General features: G+C 50.4%; 1 protein-coding gene across 15 annotated transcripts in view; it reads right to left on the bottom strand.

Moving 5' to 3' along the window:
- RHBG (Rh family B glycoprotein) overlaps positions 1 to 18,646 on the bottom strand; it is a 64,157-nt gene that overhangs the window by 45,150 nt on the left and 361 nt on the right. For 3 of the 15 annotated variants that reach the window (XM_082378709.1, XM_082378713.1, XM_082378707.1), the window contains exon 1: positions 1,691 to 1,964. The exons of 1 other annotated variant lie outside the window; for it this stretch is intronic. In XM_082378709.1, coding sequence (XP_082234835.1) covers positions 1,691 to 1,877 — 187 coding nt within the window. In that variant the 5' untranslated portion in view covers positions 1,878 to 1,964. Of the gene's footprint in view, positions 1 to 1,690; positions 1,972 to 2,019; positions 2,165 to 11,340; positions 11,503 to 18,646 lie in introns of those variants that run through there. 11 more of the 15 variants (XM_082378712.1, XM_082378705.1, XM_082378704.1 and 8 more) reach the window with 8 other exon arrangements.

The raw sequence follows: 18,646 nt of genomic DNA on the forward strand, positions 1-18,646 counted from the left end.
TAGGTGAAGACTTGGCTCATCAAAGTCCCAGGCTCCAGGGACCTCACACCTCCCTCCTCCCCAACCCATCCCCGCACCAGGGTCCCAAGTCCACAGGGATAGAAACCTAGTGCAGAAAAACAGGTAGGATTCCCACTGCTATTCCTCTTATTGCAATCCAGGGACAGAAAACTGTGCATCCAGGAGAGCCTACCATTGTAGCAGAGGGATGAGAGGTTGGGGGTTTCAGGGAGGACTGTGAAGCAAGCAGGGCTTGGAGGCCTTGAGTGAGGCCCATGGGAGAAGCAAATGGGGTTTCATGGCAGGTAGCCAGCTCAGACCCTAGAACAAGAGCTTACTTCTCTCAGCCCGTGGACTGTCCCTGCCCAACTCCCCATCTTTGTAGACAAATGTATGACCCCAAGAGTCTGCCATCCCAGCTCTGTGGCTCTGGCTTTGATTCCAGCATCCATGGCTCACCTCATGCAGCCAGAATTGGGGTGAAATGTGGGGAGGGAGGGGCTGTAGCCCCCCCTCTGCCTAGGATGGCCGGTATTCTGGCACTTTATGCCCAGGTCCAAGCCTCCACCTCACCCTCTCTATCCTCAGCATTGTGAGCTTCATTTTGTTATTTTGCTGGGGTTGGGGCTGGGAGAGGGTCAGGTGGGGACAAACTGCTGCCAGCTCTGCATACAGAAAGTAGGGTAATAACAGCCTGGGATTTTTATAGGAGACTGTCACATTCTGGGCCTCGTTTGAATGTGTATCCTTCAAACTGAAGCATCTTTCTCCCCATTGCTCAGGTGGGGAAAACTGAGGCTTAGAGACCTGGTCAAACATTTGTGATGAAGTCTGAGACATCTGGTCCCAGCTGCCCAGGGCCTGAGTCACAAGGTTGGGTCCCCAATCTTGAGGGAGAGGCTGTGTCCACAACAGGGGGCAGGGGCTTAACCTTCTCCTTCCTGGGCCTTGTCAGCAGGCAGGTGAGCTGTGGTGCTAGGAGCTGAGGATGGCCGAGTCCTAGTTCCAGCTCTGTCACTCACATGGTAGGTGACCATGAACAAATCACAACCCCTTTGAGCCTCAGCTTCCTCCTGGGTGAAATGGGCTAATGACCCTGCCTTGCCTCCTAAGCAGGGCTGGGGAGCTGCTACTCTGTGATTGGCTGGTGGATAGTTACATCATTTTCTCTCTGGCTCTGGAAGGACCAGCTTTGGGGGACTGGGGAAGAAATGTCTCAGTCCACTAGTCTTGGCTGCCTTCACAGCTAATACTATCACTGCCTCCTGCGCCCCACTCCCTACCTCCCCTGCCCAGAGGATTTTTTCCCTGTGGTCAGGGTGGAGGCCCCAGGAAAGGCAAAGTCTCTGAACAGCCCAGCAAAGCCCAACTAGGCCAACAAGAGACTAGGTAAAGCTGGGGCTTCAGATCTGGGTTCAAATCCCAGCTCCCTCAATTCTGACAGCAAGACCTTGAACTAGCCATCTAACCTCTCTGAGCCTCAGTTTCCCCATCTTTGCCTACTTCATAGACTAAAGGAGAAAAAATGCATGTGCCGCCCTCAGCATAATACCTGGAACGTGGCAGACGCTAGTGAAAGGGTGTTATTATAAATCTGGGGCACCTTAGATCTGGGCATCCACGTGCTCCCTGCCAAGACATCGGGGGAGCTTAGGGCCTTAGCTCCCCCCGCGCCCTCACCCGCACTCACTTGGGTAGCGAAAGTAAAATTCATTGTCCGCGTTACTGTGGTTGCGCCAGTGCCAGAGGGCAGCGTCGGTTTCATGGTTGTAGCGGACAAAGACCGCAAAGAGGATGGCGGTGGCGCCCTGGAGGAGGAGGCACAGCAGGGGCAGCTGCAGTCGCCGGCCCGCGGTGCGGCGGGGAGACCCGGCCATGGGATAGAGGCTGCGAGTCTCCGGCTCCGGTTAGGGCTCCTGGCGCGCGGCCCTGGGAGACACTCACCGGGCGGGTCGGGCAGGTTTCACTCGAGCCAGGCCCCGCCCACTGGAGCCAGGCCCCGCCCACAAGGAGGCTTACCTGCCCACAGTTTCTGGCTCCAGCCCGGGAGGCGGGGAAGGGTGGGCGGTGTCGCAGGCCTGAGGTGGGGCAAGGAGTGGGAGGCGATGGGGCGTTCATACCCCCAAATCCTCTTTCCTTTGGGCCAGCTGACCCTGGCGCCGCTCCGGTTGGGACAGGTCCTTGGAAATGACCCTGGAAAGGCGCCCTATGTTCTGCCTGCTGGGGCGCAGCTGCGGGACCGCGGGGGGGCGGTGCGGGGTGGGGGGAGAAGGGAAGGCACCCGCCCCCTCAAACATGGTGTTAGAGAGTGTTTCCCAAAGAATAAGCGGCCTTATTAATAGGCTCAGACTTCCCTGGCCGAGCCCCTCCAGGGTTAACACAAGAGAGAGGAGAGGGATTACTCAATCTTTTGCCCAACTGAAAAGGCGATGGAGAACGGAGATAAAGAAGAGCCGGCTCTCTAGGCGTTGATGATTAACCTGGCCGGGGAGGTCTGAGCCTCAACAGTTGAGCTCCTTACCCGACTCCCAAGCCTCAGCCTCCTCACCCGCGTCTGCATCCCACCACACTTCTAGGTCAGAAGGCTGGACATGCGATCAGGCTGGGCAGGGGCCAACTGACACTTGGGTTCCCTGCACGTCCAGTGTGGATATGAGAGGGTCTGGGCTGCCCCAGCAGCTGGAAAGAAGGGAAGCTAGATGGTAGGAGAGTCTTCTCAGTTAAGAGTCAAGAGACCCTTGTTACACAAGCAAGATTTGCATCCGCCGGGGTCCTGGTAGATAGACAGCGAGGAGACAGCTGTTAATTGAGCACTTACTGTGACCCAGGCTTCAGAGATGAACCAGATGACCCCTCCCTCCAGGAGCCACTGTCCAGTTGGGAGAGAGACACTTAGGAGAGAACTGAATTACCACCGGGGTAAATGTGTGACCCTGGGAATCACAGAGGCTCTGGGGGCCTAGAGGAGAGGCTGCAGAACCCACAGGAGTGGGGATGAGGGAGGGGACAAAGATGGAGAATTGCTTCCTGGGAGGTGGTGTCTGCAGGCAGCCTGGAAGGACAACCTAGAAACTGAGTAAGTGAAGAAAGAAAGAAGAGGAGAAGTTTCAAGAAGGAGACCCACATAAGCAGAAACCGTGTGCACATTCAGGGTGCTCAGGAACTGAGGCCAGGGGTGGGTATCAGCAGGCGGAGGTACATGGCCTCTACCCAGTGGGTGCCGGGCCCCTGGAGACCTCTAAACAGATGGAGGACCCTCACATTATTGGTTCTGACACCCAGAGGCCACAAGGGGCTTCAAAGAAGAAAACGTGAAGGTCAGTGGGGCTGGTGGTGGGGAAGGCCCTCTGTCTACACTGCCCATAGCCTAGCCCCAGCTGTCTGAGGGGGTTGTTGTGTGGGAGGGACTTGCGGGTGTTTCCAAAGATGTCTCAGACCCCGGCCTGAAGGAAGAGCTGCCATTCTCAGGGGATGTGGCCTAGGCCCATAGGGACCAGCCACTGCCCAGAACTGATGCAGGGTAGGGCTCCTCCTAGGAATGGGAGTTGCCCCTTCTCAGGAATTGGAAGGGACAGGAGTGACAGGAGTCCCTGACCCTCCTCCTTGCTTCCCCTTCTGCCCTCTCCCCAGTTCACCTCCTCCCTACCTCCCCTCAGGGGCCTGAGCCTCTGGCCCAGCATGGGCTCTGGGGGACAGTTGGATTCTAGATGCCCAGCCAGGCAGGCTTGGGAGGGTGGTAGCTGCCTCTGATAGCACTGCTCTACCAGGCTGAGCAGCCTCTCTGGCCTTCGGTGGCCCCTGGCCCCGAGACTCTCTCTCACTTCTTGGTCAGCAGGATGGCTGTTTTCTAGCTCCTCTGCAGTTGGTGGGGCAGGGGGAGGAGGTGGGGGAGGAGAAGATGTCTGGTCAGCAGCCTTTGGATAATGATTCTCAGATAATTCAGCATCTGGGGTATCCTCCCAGGTCCAGCCTTCTGCCCCAAAGGTTCAGCCTGCTTCCTGAGCCCTGTTTGGGAGCGGGGGTTGCCCTGGGTTGCACAGGCAGGGACTGGACAGGCCCTTAAGGGGAAGAGTCTTCAAAAGCAGCAGAACGTGAGAGAGAAAGAAGGAGTGAGCTGGGCCTTCCCAGCATCTTCTGGGAGCCTCCACCCTGATGCCAGCCTCCTCCATCTCTATTCACCTGTTGTCTCTCGTAGTCTCTGAATTCCTCTGAATCTTTGATTTTCCCTCTCCTCTGTTGCTCATTCATTCATTCAATGAATACTCACTTAGTGTCAACCCTAAGCCAGGTCCTGGGGCTGTGACCTGACGTTCTAGTCACACGTGTAAGATGGTTGGGTCCTGGATGCCTCCAGACCTGGCAGGTGTTAACCCTTTATTTGTTGGATTGTGGGAGGTCTAGAGGGAGCCCCCCGGAAGGGCCAGGATAGCTGGGCCAACCTCTTGAGGGCATACTTGGAGACCTTTGGGGAACTGCTAAATACCATCTTTATAGGAGGATCTTGGTATTTGAACAACTAATGGGTACCATCTGGTATCACCCCTGGTCCAGCAGAGAGCAAGACCCTGACAGTCCTCCCCTTTTGAGGGTCCCCCTGGCCCACCCGCCCCTTCTGAGGGCTCTCCTGGCAGGCCTACACCTGTGAGGACTCCCCTGGCCCACTACCCACTATGGAGAATCTCAGTCCATGGTTTTCTTTTGGATTGCCAAGTGCTGTCAGGGCCCCTGGCCCTTCCTCCTGCCTTCTCTGGCCCTGAAAACTCTGATGGAATGGGGGGACTTCACCTCTCACCCCTTCCTCCATCCCTGACGTCCTCTCAGAGCCCAAACTCAGTCACCAGCTCCCATCCTGCCTGGCCTGGGGTCTGCCCAATCTTTGACCTTGCATCTCCAGTTTCTAGCTGTGACCAGCTGGGCACTTGAGGGTGGCCAAGGGGAACTGGTGTCTGCTGCTTGCCCTGGCCCAGCCTGGCCAGGCTGTCCACGGGGACCAGGGTTTGGGTTACTGAGTAACTCGGGGTTGCTTGGAGCTGTTCTCTACTGGGGTCACCTCCTCCCTACTCCCTGCTCTCTTGGCTCAGGAATCCCCAAAGCCAATTGGCTCCTTTTGCTCCATCGAGCTATCCCCAGTGTTTATGGGGAACAAAAGAGAAAAGTAGCAAAGCACCAGAATCAGTAAGACACTTGTTTGTTCATTCCTTCATTCATTCAATACATCTTTGCTGTTATGACCTCGGCAAATTGTTGAGCTCTGAGTCTCAGTTTCCCTATCTATAGGAGTAATAATATTCCCTTTGTGGAAGTGTTATGAAGATTACAAATAATTGATGTAGAGCGTTGGCATTTTCATAAGCAGTCAACAGATATGGTTATTATTGTTCTGATTGGCTGAGCAGAGAGGGCAAATGGGTTGCTGACTCCAACATACTACGGGCACATGCGCCTCTGGGGACAGGAAAGGATGGAGGGGGCAGACACAGTCTTGATGTGTTTTCCTGTCATCAGCTGGAGGCCGTGACCAGCAGAGTCTGGGGCCTAGGACAAGCATATTCAGAAAGGGCCATCAGACCAACAGCCCCTGTGACACAACAACTCTTGAATAGAGGAGATTTGGGAGAAGGCAGAGCCTTCATTCATTCAGCAAACATACTGAGCACCTACTGTGTGCCAGACATGGTGCTAGGGGCTGGAGATCCAGTGGAACGAGATATATCCCTGGGTGGGGGTGGGAGGTCTATCTGGGGGGAATGCAGGTGAATCAGCAGGCAATCGCATTGCCAAGGGTGATAGTGGGGAAGACAGGTCCTATGGGGACGCAACTCATGCTGGGGGTGGTCAGCAAAGGCTTCCCAGAGGAAGTGATGCTTACCTTGAGATCTGGCCTAATTTCACAGGTAAGGTGGAGCAGAGGGATTCCTTTTTGTCTAACAGTCTGGTATGAAAATAGAAAAAGAAGCTATACTAGAGAACTCCTCAGCACCCATTTTCTGGGGGTGGAAAACCCCAGACCTCAATTTTTCCCCAAAACCACAGCCACAGTGGCACCATACAAAATATTGTTGTGTTTACATACAGCCAATGGTAAAAATCAAATATGGCTTTCTGTCCCCAGAGGCTCACCAAAATAACTTCCATGTAAAAGATTGCCAGAATCAGATTACTTGTGTTTGTTAAGGTTTCTTCATCTGTAAAATGAAAATGACAATACCTTGGGAAAAAAGTTTGTCAGAAGGCAGTGATATCCAATTAAAATGTTTTCCATTCATGTAATACATTTTGTTTGCATTCCTGCTATGTGCCAGGTGCTACGCTACGTGCTAGATTCTGGAGGAATGTCCTCCACGCTCCATCACCATCAAACAGAGCAGAATCATGCTCTGTTCTCAGGATGCCAAGATGGATGAGATGTAGTCTCAGTTCCCAAGGCCTGACAGCAGCTCTGCTTCAGTGGTGCAATTCTTGCGATCCTGTTGGGGGTCTGTGATCAATTCCTGACCAGTAAAAGTTTCGAAAGACAGCAAAGAGCAGAAGGTGAGAGCGTGGCCTCAGAATGAGAGGGACAGAGGTCAGAGTCCCAGCTCTGTCCAAAAGAGATTTTGAAGAAGTTGCTTACCATGCTTTGAACCTCAGTTTCCTCATCTGTTACATGGAGATAATAATACTAATAACCCCACAGGGGTTGTTGTGAGGATTAACGCCCACAAATCACGTGACATGTAGTACGCCTTCAATAGTACAGCCATGGTTGTGACTGTTGATCAGCACTTACAGCCAGGGAAGTCCCTCAGTCCTTAGTTTTAAAAATATAATTGTGTTCAGTTAATTCTCAAGTGCCTGACTGGAGCCACTTAAGAGAAAAGCCAGGGGGGACTTCCCTGGCGGTCCAGTGATTAGGACTCAGCTCTCACTGCGAGGGCCAGGGTTCCATCCCTGGTTGGGGAACTAAGATCCCACAATCCATGTGGCACAGGCAAAAAAAAAAAAGGAGAGAGAGAGAAAAGCCAGGAGGGAACCTAGGGTGCAGTGGAATTGCATCTAGAAATGGGTCAGGTGGAGGTGACAGCAGTTAAAGGGAGCGGGGAGATAAGAAGCCACATCCCCACCCCAGCTTCCCTTCCTCAGTTCTCCTAAGGATTCTGCTGCCACCACCAAACCAACCAAAACTACACTCTGCCCTGGACAAGCCAGGAAAGCCAGCTCAAGCCCTACTACCTCCCTCTGCCAGGAGCTGTTGTTCAGGCATCCTGGTGTTGGACCCTTGCTCTCCTAGGCCAGTCCCATCCTCCCCTCCCCAAAAGTGAGTGACACTTTGTGATGAACACCTCTCTTCTCTGGAAAGGCAGCAGTTGGATAGAAATATTCTTTACATACAACCCAGGGCAGGACAGTTGTAAAGGTTGGAAGCACATCTTCTCTGCCCCGGGCCTGAAGCAGCCGGGATGGAGGTGGTAAGATGGTTCCATAAGGTTTGACAAGAGCTGCAGAAGAGCGATCAGACTGGGCTGTGATCAGACTCAGCCTCTCTGGGGCACATCTAGGGACGTGGGCTGTCTGCTCTGATCTCCCTTCTGCAGCCCCGCCAGCGTACCAAGCTCCTGAGACACAGAGGAGAATGTGGGATCTGAGTCTCTTAATGCTGTTAAGCAAGGTCATGACCATTCAGCCGTTCACTTCGTAGCTATTTATTGAGCCATGCGTTGCAAGGTCAAGCAGGCCCTGCTTTCAACCCTGAGGACCTGGCAGTGAACAAATAGACATCGTCCTTGCCCTCATGGAGCTGCTGTTCTAGTCGGGGAGACACACAATAAACACACACAGATAGATACATAAGATGTCACGAGAGGTTTGTTGAAGAAAACAAAGCTGGGCTAGAGGATAGAATGACAGGGGTGCTGCTAGACTGGATTGCTAGGGAAGGCCTCAGGAGGGATGGAAGGAAGTGAGAGGGGATCTTACAGACTGATAGGCCGAGGGGACAGCAAATGCACTGCCCCTGAGGTGGAACAGCAAGGAGTGTGGCAAGAGCTCAGTGGGCAATGGGGCAGTGCAGGAGGGGTAGTGGGGGCCAGCACACGGAGGGCTCAGGGCCCTGGTGAGGAGTTTGGACCTTACCGTAAGGATAATGGGGAGCAATTTGAGGGGTCAAGAGCAGAGAAATAATATGATCTGATGTATTATTTTAAAGGATCCCTCTGGCTGCCTGGGGAGCAGGTAACCAGTCCAGAGGCCACTGCTGCAATCCAGGCAAGAGCCGACGGTAGCAGTAACAGTGCAGAAAGCAGTCGATTCTGGACGTATTGGGTTGGCCCAAAAGTTCGTTCGGATTTTTCTTTAACGTCTTACGAAAAACCCGAACGAACTTTTTGGTCAGCCCAATATTTGGAAGGTAGAACTGACAAGGTTTCCCGAAGGGTTGGATATGAGGTGAGAGAGAAAGGAGTTGCTATGGACCGAATTGTGTGCCCTTAAAGTCATACGTCTAAGTGCTGACCCCCAGGGTGATTGTATTTGGAGACAGGGTCTGTGGAAGATAATTAGGTTTAGATGAGGTCATGAGAGTGGCCCCCTCATGATGGGATCAGTGCCCTTATAAGAAGAGACACCAGAGAGCTCCCCGCACCTCTTTTGCTCTCGCTTTCACGCTCGCCCTCTCTGCCAAGTGAGGACAACAGCAAGAAGGTGGCTGATTGCAAGTCAGGAAGAGAGCTCTCACCAGAAACAGATCGTGCGGGCACCCTGACCTCAGACTTCCAGCTTCCGGAACTGTGAGAAAAGAAAGTTCTGTTATTGGAACACCCAGTCTATGGTGTTTTGTTATGGCAACCTGAGCTGACTAATATATGAGTCAAGGATGGTACCCAGGTTTTTGACCTGAGCCACTGGTGGTGATCCCATCTCCAGCAGGGAACCAAGAAGACCCCTCCCAAATGCAGCCTGTTTCTCCCTCCAGGCTGAGAGATTCGCTTTCCAGACTCTGTACTTTAGTTCCGGCGGGTAATTAGTTCGGGCTCTTACCCGCGTGCCCCTTCTTCAACTAAAAGAGGACTTCACCTTCAAGGCCCACCTCAAGTATGATTCCCTGCCTTTAGGCTCCTTGCCGTGTGCTCCCCAAATTAGAGTGCTGGATGCCCCGTTGGGATTTATACCTCCACCCCTCCTCTGGACTGGGCCATCTTGAGGGCAACCCCTCTACTGGGCATGGCATGGTCCGCACTCCCAATTCCTGACTGCAATGTTGGGCTGAAAGGAGACAGGACTTTGACTCCACCAGGGTGAGTCCTTTCCCGCTGCAGGGAGTCCTTTCCAGATCTCCATCCTCGAGGGCCTGCCCTTCCCTACTCTGCCAGGCCCTCCACCCTGAGACAGCTGGTCAGCTGGCAATGGAGCTAAGTCATCACACCGGTCCCCACCTTCCTCTGCCAACAACACCTTCACCCTAGGCTTGCAGCTCCAGCACTCACAGCTCAAGCCAGTAGCAGGTTAGCTCCCATGGAGGGGGCAGGCCGCACCCCTCCATCTCCGTGGGCGTGGGCAGCGATGGTGGACAGGAAAGAGGGGGACCCCGCCCTGTTGGCTGGGCTGGGCTCCCTGGCTGGCTCTCAGTGTGCTCTTCACCGTCCTGTCTTCTTAGCCAGATCAGTTTGTAAACAGTATTATCCTTCCCGCTTACTCATTCAATATTTATCTATTTAAGTATTTCATTTTATTAGCCATTTAAATATGCAGCAAATGGCTACTGAGAGCCAGCTACGTGCCAGGCACTATTCTATGCGTTGGTCATACAGCAACGGGAAAAGCTGTCAAGAACAGGAACAAAAAACCCCTGATTTTTCACTAATGTGAAACTTACTAAAGTTCTTTTTAACTGTATTGTTTTAAAATGTGTCACTACTGGGAATTCCCTGGTGGTCCAGCGGTTAGGACTCGGCGCTTTCACTGCCGAGGCCCGGTTCAATCCCAGGTTGGGGAACTAAGATCCCGAAAGCCACGCCACGTGGACAAAAAATAATAATAATAATAAAATGTGTCACTACTTGAAACTGGTGGTCTGACAGCATCAAATTCCTGCCAAGTGGTTTGCAAATATCAGATGACAAAACCCAGAAGATCCTGAGTTCAGGAAGGGAGAAGCTGGGCCAGTGGGGTGGAGGAGTGTCTTGGGGAAATGCTCCCAGAGAACTCCTCCTGGGTTCTGACTCTCCCCTTCCGATATTCATTTTTACAAGCTCTGGACACACCTGAAGTTCCGGATTCAGTTAGAACTGCCACATCTGAGATGAGCAATAAACAGAGAGGCAGGTTCAGATGAAAACCACAGGAGGGTGTTACAGGAACTGGGGCTGCTTTATCTGGGCACTGGAGGTCTTAGATTGCGGGGGCTGCGGATGGCACTATTGGTTCCTGCCTTCACCATGGAATTAGCTTACTAAGTGCTTGGAGAAAGCTGTAGGAGTCAGACCCAGGTTTAGGTACAAGAGCCTTCTAGCACCCAGACCTGCTGCCCTGGGAGGAGACTGGGCTTCCTGCAGCTGGGCTGGAAGCTGGGTAATTCCTGGCAGGAGAATCATAGACACAGAGGGGTAGGGGGCCTAAAGCACACTCACCAGAGCCACTGCGGGAAAGTTGAAAAGGCTCAGCAGATGATTGTGAGAGACCCCATATGGCAGCACCCACTCCCTCAAGTGAACCATGCTGGCCTGGTGGAGACGCTGGATCAGTGTCCCTCTGAATCATTTGGGTTGGGGAAGAAACTCTGAAAAAATACCAGTGCCTGCCCCCACCCCCAGAGACTTTGATTTAATAGGTTTGGGTGGAGTCTCAGCACCAGTATTTTTCTTTTAAAGCTCTCCAGACAATTTCAACGCATAGCCAGAGTTGAGGATCGCTGATATAGACCAGCACATCAGCCCCCTGCCACCGGGGAGCTTGTTAGAAGGGAGAGATTGGGAACTCCCTGGTGGCGCAGGGGTTAAGAATCCGCCTGCCAATGCAGGGGACACGGGTTTGATCCCTGGTCCGGGAAGATCCCACATACTGCGGAGCAGCTAAGCCCGTGCGCCACAACTACTGAGCCCACGTGCCACAACTACTGAGCCCGTGCGCCACAACTACTGAGCCCACGTGCCACAACTACTGAAGCCCGGGCGCCTAGAGCCCGTGCTCCACAACAAGAGAAGCCACCGCAATGAGAAGCCCGTGCACTGCAACAAGGAGTAGCCCCTGCTCGCTGCAACTAGAGGAAGCCCGCGCACAGCAACAAAGACCCAATGCAGCCAAAATTAAATAAATAAATCAATGAAAGAAAGAAAGGAGAGCTCTCAGGATCTGCCCCAGACCTACCGAATCAGAAACTCCAGAAGCGGGGCCAGCAGTCTGCATGGAACAAGCTCTCTGGGTGATTCTGATGCATGCTGACGTTTGGGGAACTTTCAGGCCTTTTCTAGCTCTAAGAGTCTCAGAACCTCAGGGAAACAAAGGTCGATAATGGCTTACCCTCTTCACCAAGGATGTGTGTTCATGTTTAACCTGCTTAGAGAACAAACCAGTCAAACCAGTCAAACCTGAGATCACAGAATGGTTTCACTTCTTTGTTAGTGTCTCACTTCCTGAAAAATCCAAACCAAAAACTACCCATCTTCAGACTTTTTCAGTAAGTGTTCAGTTTGGCAGCAAACAGTGGTCCTTGAATTAGATGCACCCATCACCTCCTGTCTCAGAAATCTACTACTTGAGTCCTTAGGACCCTACTGTCTGCTTTATGAGGTCTTCACTTATGGGACCCTGCCATCCCCTTGGTTTTCATCCCATCCCCAGGAGTCAGTGTCAGTACACAGAGGGAAGGACCTACCAAGCAAGAGTTGGCCCAGCTCACCCAGAGAAGAAAGTGGTGGCAAAGCAGGCTTGAGCAGAAGATGTCAGTTCCGGCACCACTGTTCATTCAGTGGAAAAATGCCAATGTGTCTGTGGTAAAGGGAAGGGAAAACCAAAACCCTGTGTCAGAGGAAGCCCACAGCAGAGGGCTTATTTGCAGGGAGGTAGTTTAGCACTCCGCGCTGGAGATTCTGGATGAGACTAGAAGGCTGTGAGGATCCCAGGGTTTCCATCCGTCAATTCCACCCCACCCCCTCTGCCCCAGTGTAGAAGAGAAGGAGGGACCCAGGCTCCACTCAGAGATTTTTCTCCGGGCCTTTCTCTTGGCCTCAGAGCAATTAGAAAGGCCCCAGAACCCGAAAAGGAATCAAGCCCTGGAGAGGAAGTAATGGCAAAATCTAGCATCTCTAGGATACACAGTCAGGTAAGAAGGAAGAGGAACAGTAGTTAGTGAAATCTCAGCCCCACTGAGGGGAAAGTCAGGAGGAGACGGACACTGGGGGAATGCCGCTCAGGCACACCAGCCATTTTCCTTCTCCCATACCCCTCCGTGCAGTTCCCTCTGAGACACTGTCATGAGGATGTCCCAAAGGCACTATCACGTGTTATAACAGGCACCTATTCTGTAAATTCTCTGGACCCTACCTCTTGCTCCACCTAATGCTGCGGTGACAGTTTCATACAAGCTTCAACCAGCTAAGTGCAGGTACAACCTCTCAGTGTCTCTCCTTGGAATCTGTGCCACCCCTCCCATTTATTGCCCTGGGGCTTTTTTGCAAGAACCTACAAAGACTTATGCATGTGCAAACTGGAAGCATGGGGGTGCTAGGGACTGAATGTAGCCTCCCCAAATTCTAAACTGAAACTGAAACTCTAAGTTGAAACTGAAACTCTAAACTCTACCCCCTCAATGTGATGGTATTAGGAGGTGGGACATTGGGAGTTGATTAGGTCATGAGGGTGGAGCCCCCATGAACGGGATTAGTGCTCTTAAAAAGGGACCCCAGAGAGCTCTATCACCCTCTTTTCACCATGTGAGGATACAAGAAGTTGGAAGAGGACCCTCACCAGAACTCGACCAGGCTGGCACCCTGATCTTAGACTTCCAGCCTCCAGAACTATGAGATTAAATTTGTTATTTATAAGCCACTCAGTATACGGTACTTTGTTTTTTTGTTTTTTGTTTGTTTATTGAAGTATAACTGACTTACAATATTATATTAGTGTCAGGTGTACAACATAGTGATTCGATTTGTATTTTATTTTATTTTGTTTTGTTTTGTTTTTTTGGCCACACTGTGTGACTTGCGGGATCTTAGTTCTCTGACCACGGATGGAACCCAGGCCCTCGGCACTGAGAGCATGGAGTCCTAACCACTGGACTGCCAGGGAATTCTCTCGGTATCTTTATACATTACAAAATGATCACCACTATGGTACTTTGTTACAGGATCCTAGACTAAGACAGGGAGTTAACAATAGTGGGGCACTCTTGTCCAGCAGGGGTCAGGAGCCAATAGATACATTTCCCCTTTTCATTACCTCTTTTCATTTCATTTCATTTCTCAGAAATGGTTCTGAGATCCATTTCATGAGGCTCCTCAAAAGGTCCTGTGGGATTGAGCATGAGTCACCTGTAGTGGTGGCCAACTGAATGATGCATCTTTATATCATCTTTCCCTTCTTCCCTGTCCACTCCGCTTGTTCTGCGTACCTTCTCTCTGGATCGCATTCCCAAATAAACTACCTGCATGAAAACACTTGATTCAGGCTTTGCTTTTGGGAGAAACTGGCTAAAACAACTGGTTCCAGACTAGAATGAAGACTATCAGGATGGGATTTTGGAGCCGGATCACTTTTTAGTAAGATGGCAAAAAGGATTCCATTGTTGGTAATTCCTGGTGTATTATAGCATCAAATAACTAAGATTCTCACCCGTGGTGGACTGGGATGTGGTAGAAGGGGAAGTGCTGGCATTTGTGATAGCTATGACCCTTTAATGGCATGGGGGCAATGGTAACTATAAGGGTTGGCTGGCTTTTAACTGCTTTGGAAACCTTCAAAAAAAAGAAAATTATAGGCTCAGGTCAACCAACTAACAACTCAAGGCATACCACAAAAGTCAGAGAGCCTCTTTGGCAATGTCTAAGGAGACTCTCACCTAAGTTGCAGGGCAGACAGTGAGAAAATCAGATACGGGATCTAACTGAGGGTAGCAGAACAGCAAAGGAGACTGAATGCACAGCACCAACAGGTCTCCTATATCAAACTCAGGACCCTGACAGGAAAAGAGTAAGACTCAAAGACCTGGAATAAGACATCTGTGCACATGAACCTGAGAATTCTGAACCTCCAGCTTCATCTGAACACTCCAGGTCAGCAGAAGCAACCCTCTCCCCTTGCAGAGATTAGCACCACCATCAAATACTTAAAGGATACAGGGATGGTAGTTTCGTTGGGATAAAGTGATGGATACATAAGGGTTCATATACTATTCATTTTTCTGGCTCCTGCAGAAGCCAGAGTGGATGATAATGGGTTACCATAAATTTAACCACACGGTAGCCCCAATCATAGCCGCCATACTGAATGTGGTATATTTACTGGCCAGCTTCTAGCATTGATATGTGACTATTGGTCTGGCAAGTGTGTTCTCTATCCTCCTTGGTAAGGATGGTTTAAAGCAATTTGCCTTTATATAAGAAGGACAGCAGTACACAATCACTGTCTCGCCATAAGACATTAGCATGCTAACTCTCCTGTTCTCTAACCAATAGAGTCTGCAGGGAACTCAATTGTCTTGACACACTGCCCAACATATGCCAGTCCACTCCATTGATGATTTACTAATTGGACTTGACGATCATGAAGTGGTAAGTAGTTTAGTAAGACTAGAAGATTCAGGCTCCTGACTGTATGGCTGTTAGTGTGACTGACGCCATCTTGGGCCCTTACAGTTTCTCCTGACTTTTCGCTGACCCTACCCAGGACTGTAGTGTGCAGTGAATCACTTCTCTGTCATCAAGGGCTTTGTAGTTAATAGATATTGCTTAATAATCATTCGGACTAGGTAGCCTCTATGCTCTGTTAGTCCCCAAACAATGATGAAAAACCTTCCCTGACGTATTCCCAGTGCCCACAGGACTAGTTACCCATTCACAAACCTTAACTTAGGAATGTACGTCCTGTTTCCAAGCACCTACCCCCATACCCTAGGTTAACTATAAAATTATCCCAATGGCCCCTCTGCGGTATGGAAAGCAGCTCGATCCCAATCCCACCCACTGATCTACTGATTATATGGAGCTGCCTCGTTTTTCAGTCTCAAGATGCCTTCTCAGTTTGGTGCGTGCTTTTCATTCCCTCTGTCCTACAACACTGCAACATTGAAGAAATTTTTAGGGATCCAATAATCTGAGGTATGCCAGAACATCTCCCCTAAAGTGAAGGACAAATAGTTGCATTTTGTATCCCCTACCACTAAGAAGAATGGTAACTGGCAGAACTCTTTAGATTTTGGAGGCAACATATCCCACACGTGGGAATATTGCTCCAAACCATTTATTAGGTGACCTGAAGGGCTATCAGTTTTGAGTGGGGTTCAAAGCAAGAGAGAGCTCTATGGCATGTCCAGGCTATGACTGAAGCTGTCCTGCCACTAAAGCCACATGACACAAAAAAACACAGTGAATCCAAAGGTCTCTACAGTGGATTAGAACATTGTAGAGAGTCTCTAAAAAGCCCCAATAGGAGGGCTGTAACACAGACTCAGGGTTCTGGAGCCAAACTCTGCCTACTGTGAAAGAGAATGTTATCATTTGAAAAATGGGCTATAGGGCTTGGGCACAGACCCAGCACTGACTATGGGACATCGAGTGACTATTCATCCATAGCTACTCATCTTGACTGGGTATTATCAGATCCATTGAGTCATAAGATTGGGAGGGCACAGCAGCAATCCACTGTACAATGGGAAAATGGCATATTTGGGATTAGGCCTGAGCAGATCCAAAAGACCCATGCTAATTACATCAACTGGTGGTCCAGACTGTCTATGTCCTTTGCTCCAGTGCTTTTCCCTCAACTCATATCTATGGCCTCATGGGAAACTTTCCAAGACCAACTGACAGAGGAACAAAAACTCAGGTCTGATTTTGAACACTTCCTATATATTTGATATTAAGGTATTATTGCTATTTTCAAGTGTAATAATAATGTTGTCACTGTTCAAAAGCATTTATCTTTTAGTGATACATACTAAAATATTTACAGTGAAATTATGTAATGTATGCAACTTGTTTAAAATATCATGAGAGGGGAAATGAATGGCCATGGTTAAGCCTGAGTTAGGGATAGATGGGAGTTCATATACTATTCTATTTACTTATGTGTATGTTCTAAGTTCTCTGTAAATCAAAGTTAAAAACAACAACTCATTCTGGTCCAGAGATGGGTCAACATGATACACTGGGGTTAGCTGTAAATGGGCTGCTGCTGTATCACAGCCTTACTCAGGGGTGGCTTTAAAGGACACCATGGAGGGAGATCCTTCCCGGACCAGAGCCTTGAGCATCGAACCTAGCCAGTCGTTTACTTTGTATGGCAGAAGTGGCCTGAGGTCGAGTATACATGGAGTTCTGGACAGTAGTGATGAATTGCTTGGCTGGTTGATCAGGGGCCTGGAAGGAGAAAGACTGGAAAATCAGAGACAAGGAAGTACGGGAAAGCAAATATTGGTGGAAAATTTGGGAAAATAATTAAAGTAACTTTTGTTTCTAGTAATCAAATTATGTTCCTAACAGTGAAAGAAGGGTAATTTGGCTCTTTCATTCTTGAAGATGTTTTCATCTAACACTACCTTAGCCTTTCCAATCAAAGCTAAGGACAGCAGAGCCTGAGAGTAGCTCTTCCTCTCACGGAACTCTTAGCCTTGTGGTGCCCAGAGCTCTATTCTCTGCCTCTTCATTCTCTAGGTGATCTCCTCCAGTTTTGTGGCTTTCAATATCATTAATATACTGATGTCTACGGAATTTTTATCTCCTCCCAAGCCTCCCCCATGAATTTAAGTCATGTATCTAACTGCCTGGTGGACATTTCCACTTAAATACATATCAAGCATCACAAATCTAACAGTCAGAACCTTGCTTCTGCATCCACCCCTTCCTATTCCTCCCCCAGGCTTCTCCATCTCATAAATGACAACTCTATCATTCCAGCTGTTCAGGTCAAAAATCTAGCGTCATCCTTGACTTCTCTTTCTCTCATACATCGTATCCATCCATCACCAAATCCTGAGACCTATACCTTCAAAATATATTCAGACTCTAGGGCTTCCCTGGTGGCGCAGTGGTTAAGAATCCGCCTGCCAATGCAGGGGACACGGGTTCGTGCCCCGGTCCGGGAAGAACCCACATGCCGCAGAGCGGCTAGGCCCATGAGCCACAGCTACTGAGCCTGTGCGTCTGGAGCCTGTGCTCCGCAACGGGAGAGTCCGCGACAGTGAGAGGCCCGCGCACCGCGATGAAGAGTGGCCCCCGCTCTCCGCAAACTGGAGAAAGCCCTCGCACAGAAACGAAGACCCAACACAGCCAAAAAATATATATATATTCAGACTCTAAACGTTTTTCACCACCTCCGTAGCTACGACCCTGGTCCAAGCCGCCTTCACCTCTTGCTCGGATTATTAAAATAATCTCCTCCTCCTCCCTTGCCTCTATACAATCTATTCTCAACACAGGAGCTAGAGTCACCCTGTCAAAATAAATGTATTTCTGATCACATGACTCTTCACAATCCTCCAATGGTTTCCCATTTCACTCAGAGTAAAAGCCAAAGTCCTGGGCTTCCCTGGTGGCGCAGTGGATAAGAATCTTCCTGCCAATGCAGGGGACACAGGTTCGATCCCTGGTCCGGGAAGATCCCACATGCCGCGGAGCAACTAAGCCCGTGCACCACAACTACTGAGCCTGCGCTCTAGAGCCCACGTGCCACAACTACTGAAGCCCTTGCGCCACAACTACTGAAGCCCGAGCGCCTAGAGCCTGTGCTCCACAACAACAGAAGCCACTGCAATGAGAAGCCCGCGCACCGCAAGGAACAGTAGTCCCCGCTCGCTGCAACTAGAGAAAGCCTGCGCGCATCAACGAAGACCCAACACAGCCAAAAATAAATAAATAAATAAAAATTAAAAAAAAAAAAAAAGCCAATGTCCTTAAAATATCCTGCAATGCCCTACACATCATCTGGGATTCTCATCACCTCTCTGATCTCACCTCCTTCCACTCTTCCTTGCAGTCATGCCATTGCAAATATCTTGACCTGTTTGTTCTTCCAGAATTCCAGGCACGCCTCATGGCCTTTGCACTTTCTGTTCCCTTGGTCTGGAATGTTCTACTCCTATATGGCTCACTCCCTCTCTACCTTCAGGTCTCTGCTCAAATGCTACTTTCTCAGTAAGGCTTCCCTTACCTCCCACAATCTCCCCCTTCCCCCCATTACACTACACCAAGGGTTTTCACAGTGTTGGTTTCAGGACCCCTTTACACTCTTAAAAATTGAGGACCCCGGGGCTTCCCTGGTGGCGCAGTGGTTGAGAATCTGCCTGCCAATGCAGGGGACACGGGTTCGAGCCCTGGTCTGGGAAGATCCCACATGCCACGGAGCAACTGGGCCCGTGAGCCACAATTACTGAGCCTGCGCGTCTGGAGCCTGTGCTCCGCAACAAGAGAGGCCGCGATGGTGAGAGGCCCGCGCACCGCGATGAGGAGTGGTTCCC

This window comes from Balaenoptera borealis (assembly GCF_965194805.1).
Source record: "Balaenoptera borealis genome assembly, chromosome: 1".
Classification (NCBI taxonomy): Eukaryota; Metazoa; Chordata; class Mammalia; order Artiodactyla; family Balaenopteridae; genus Balaenoptera; species Balaenoptera borealis.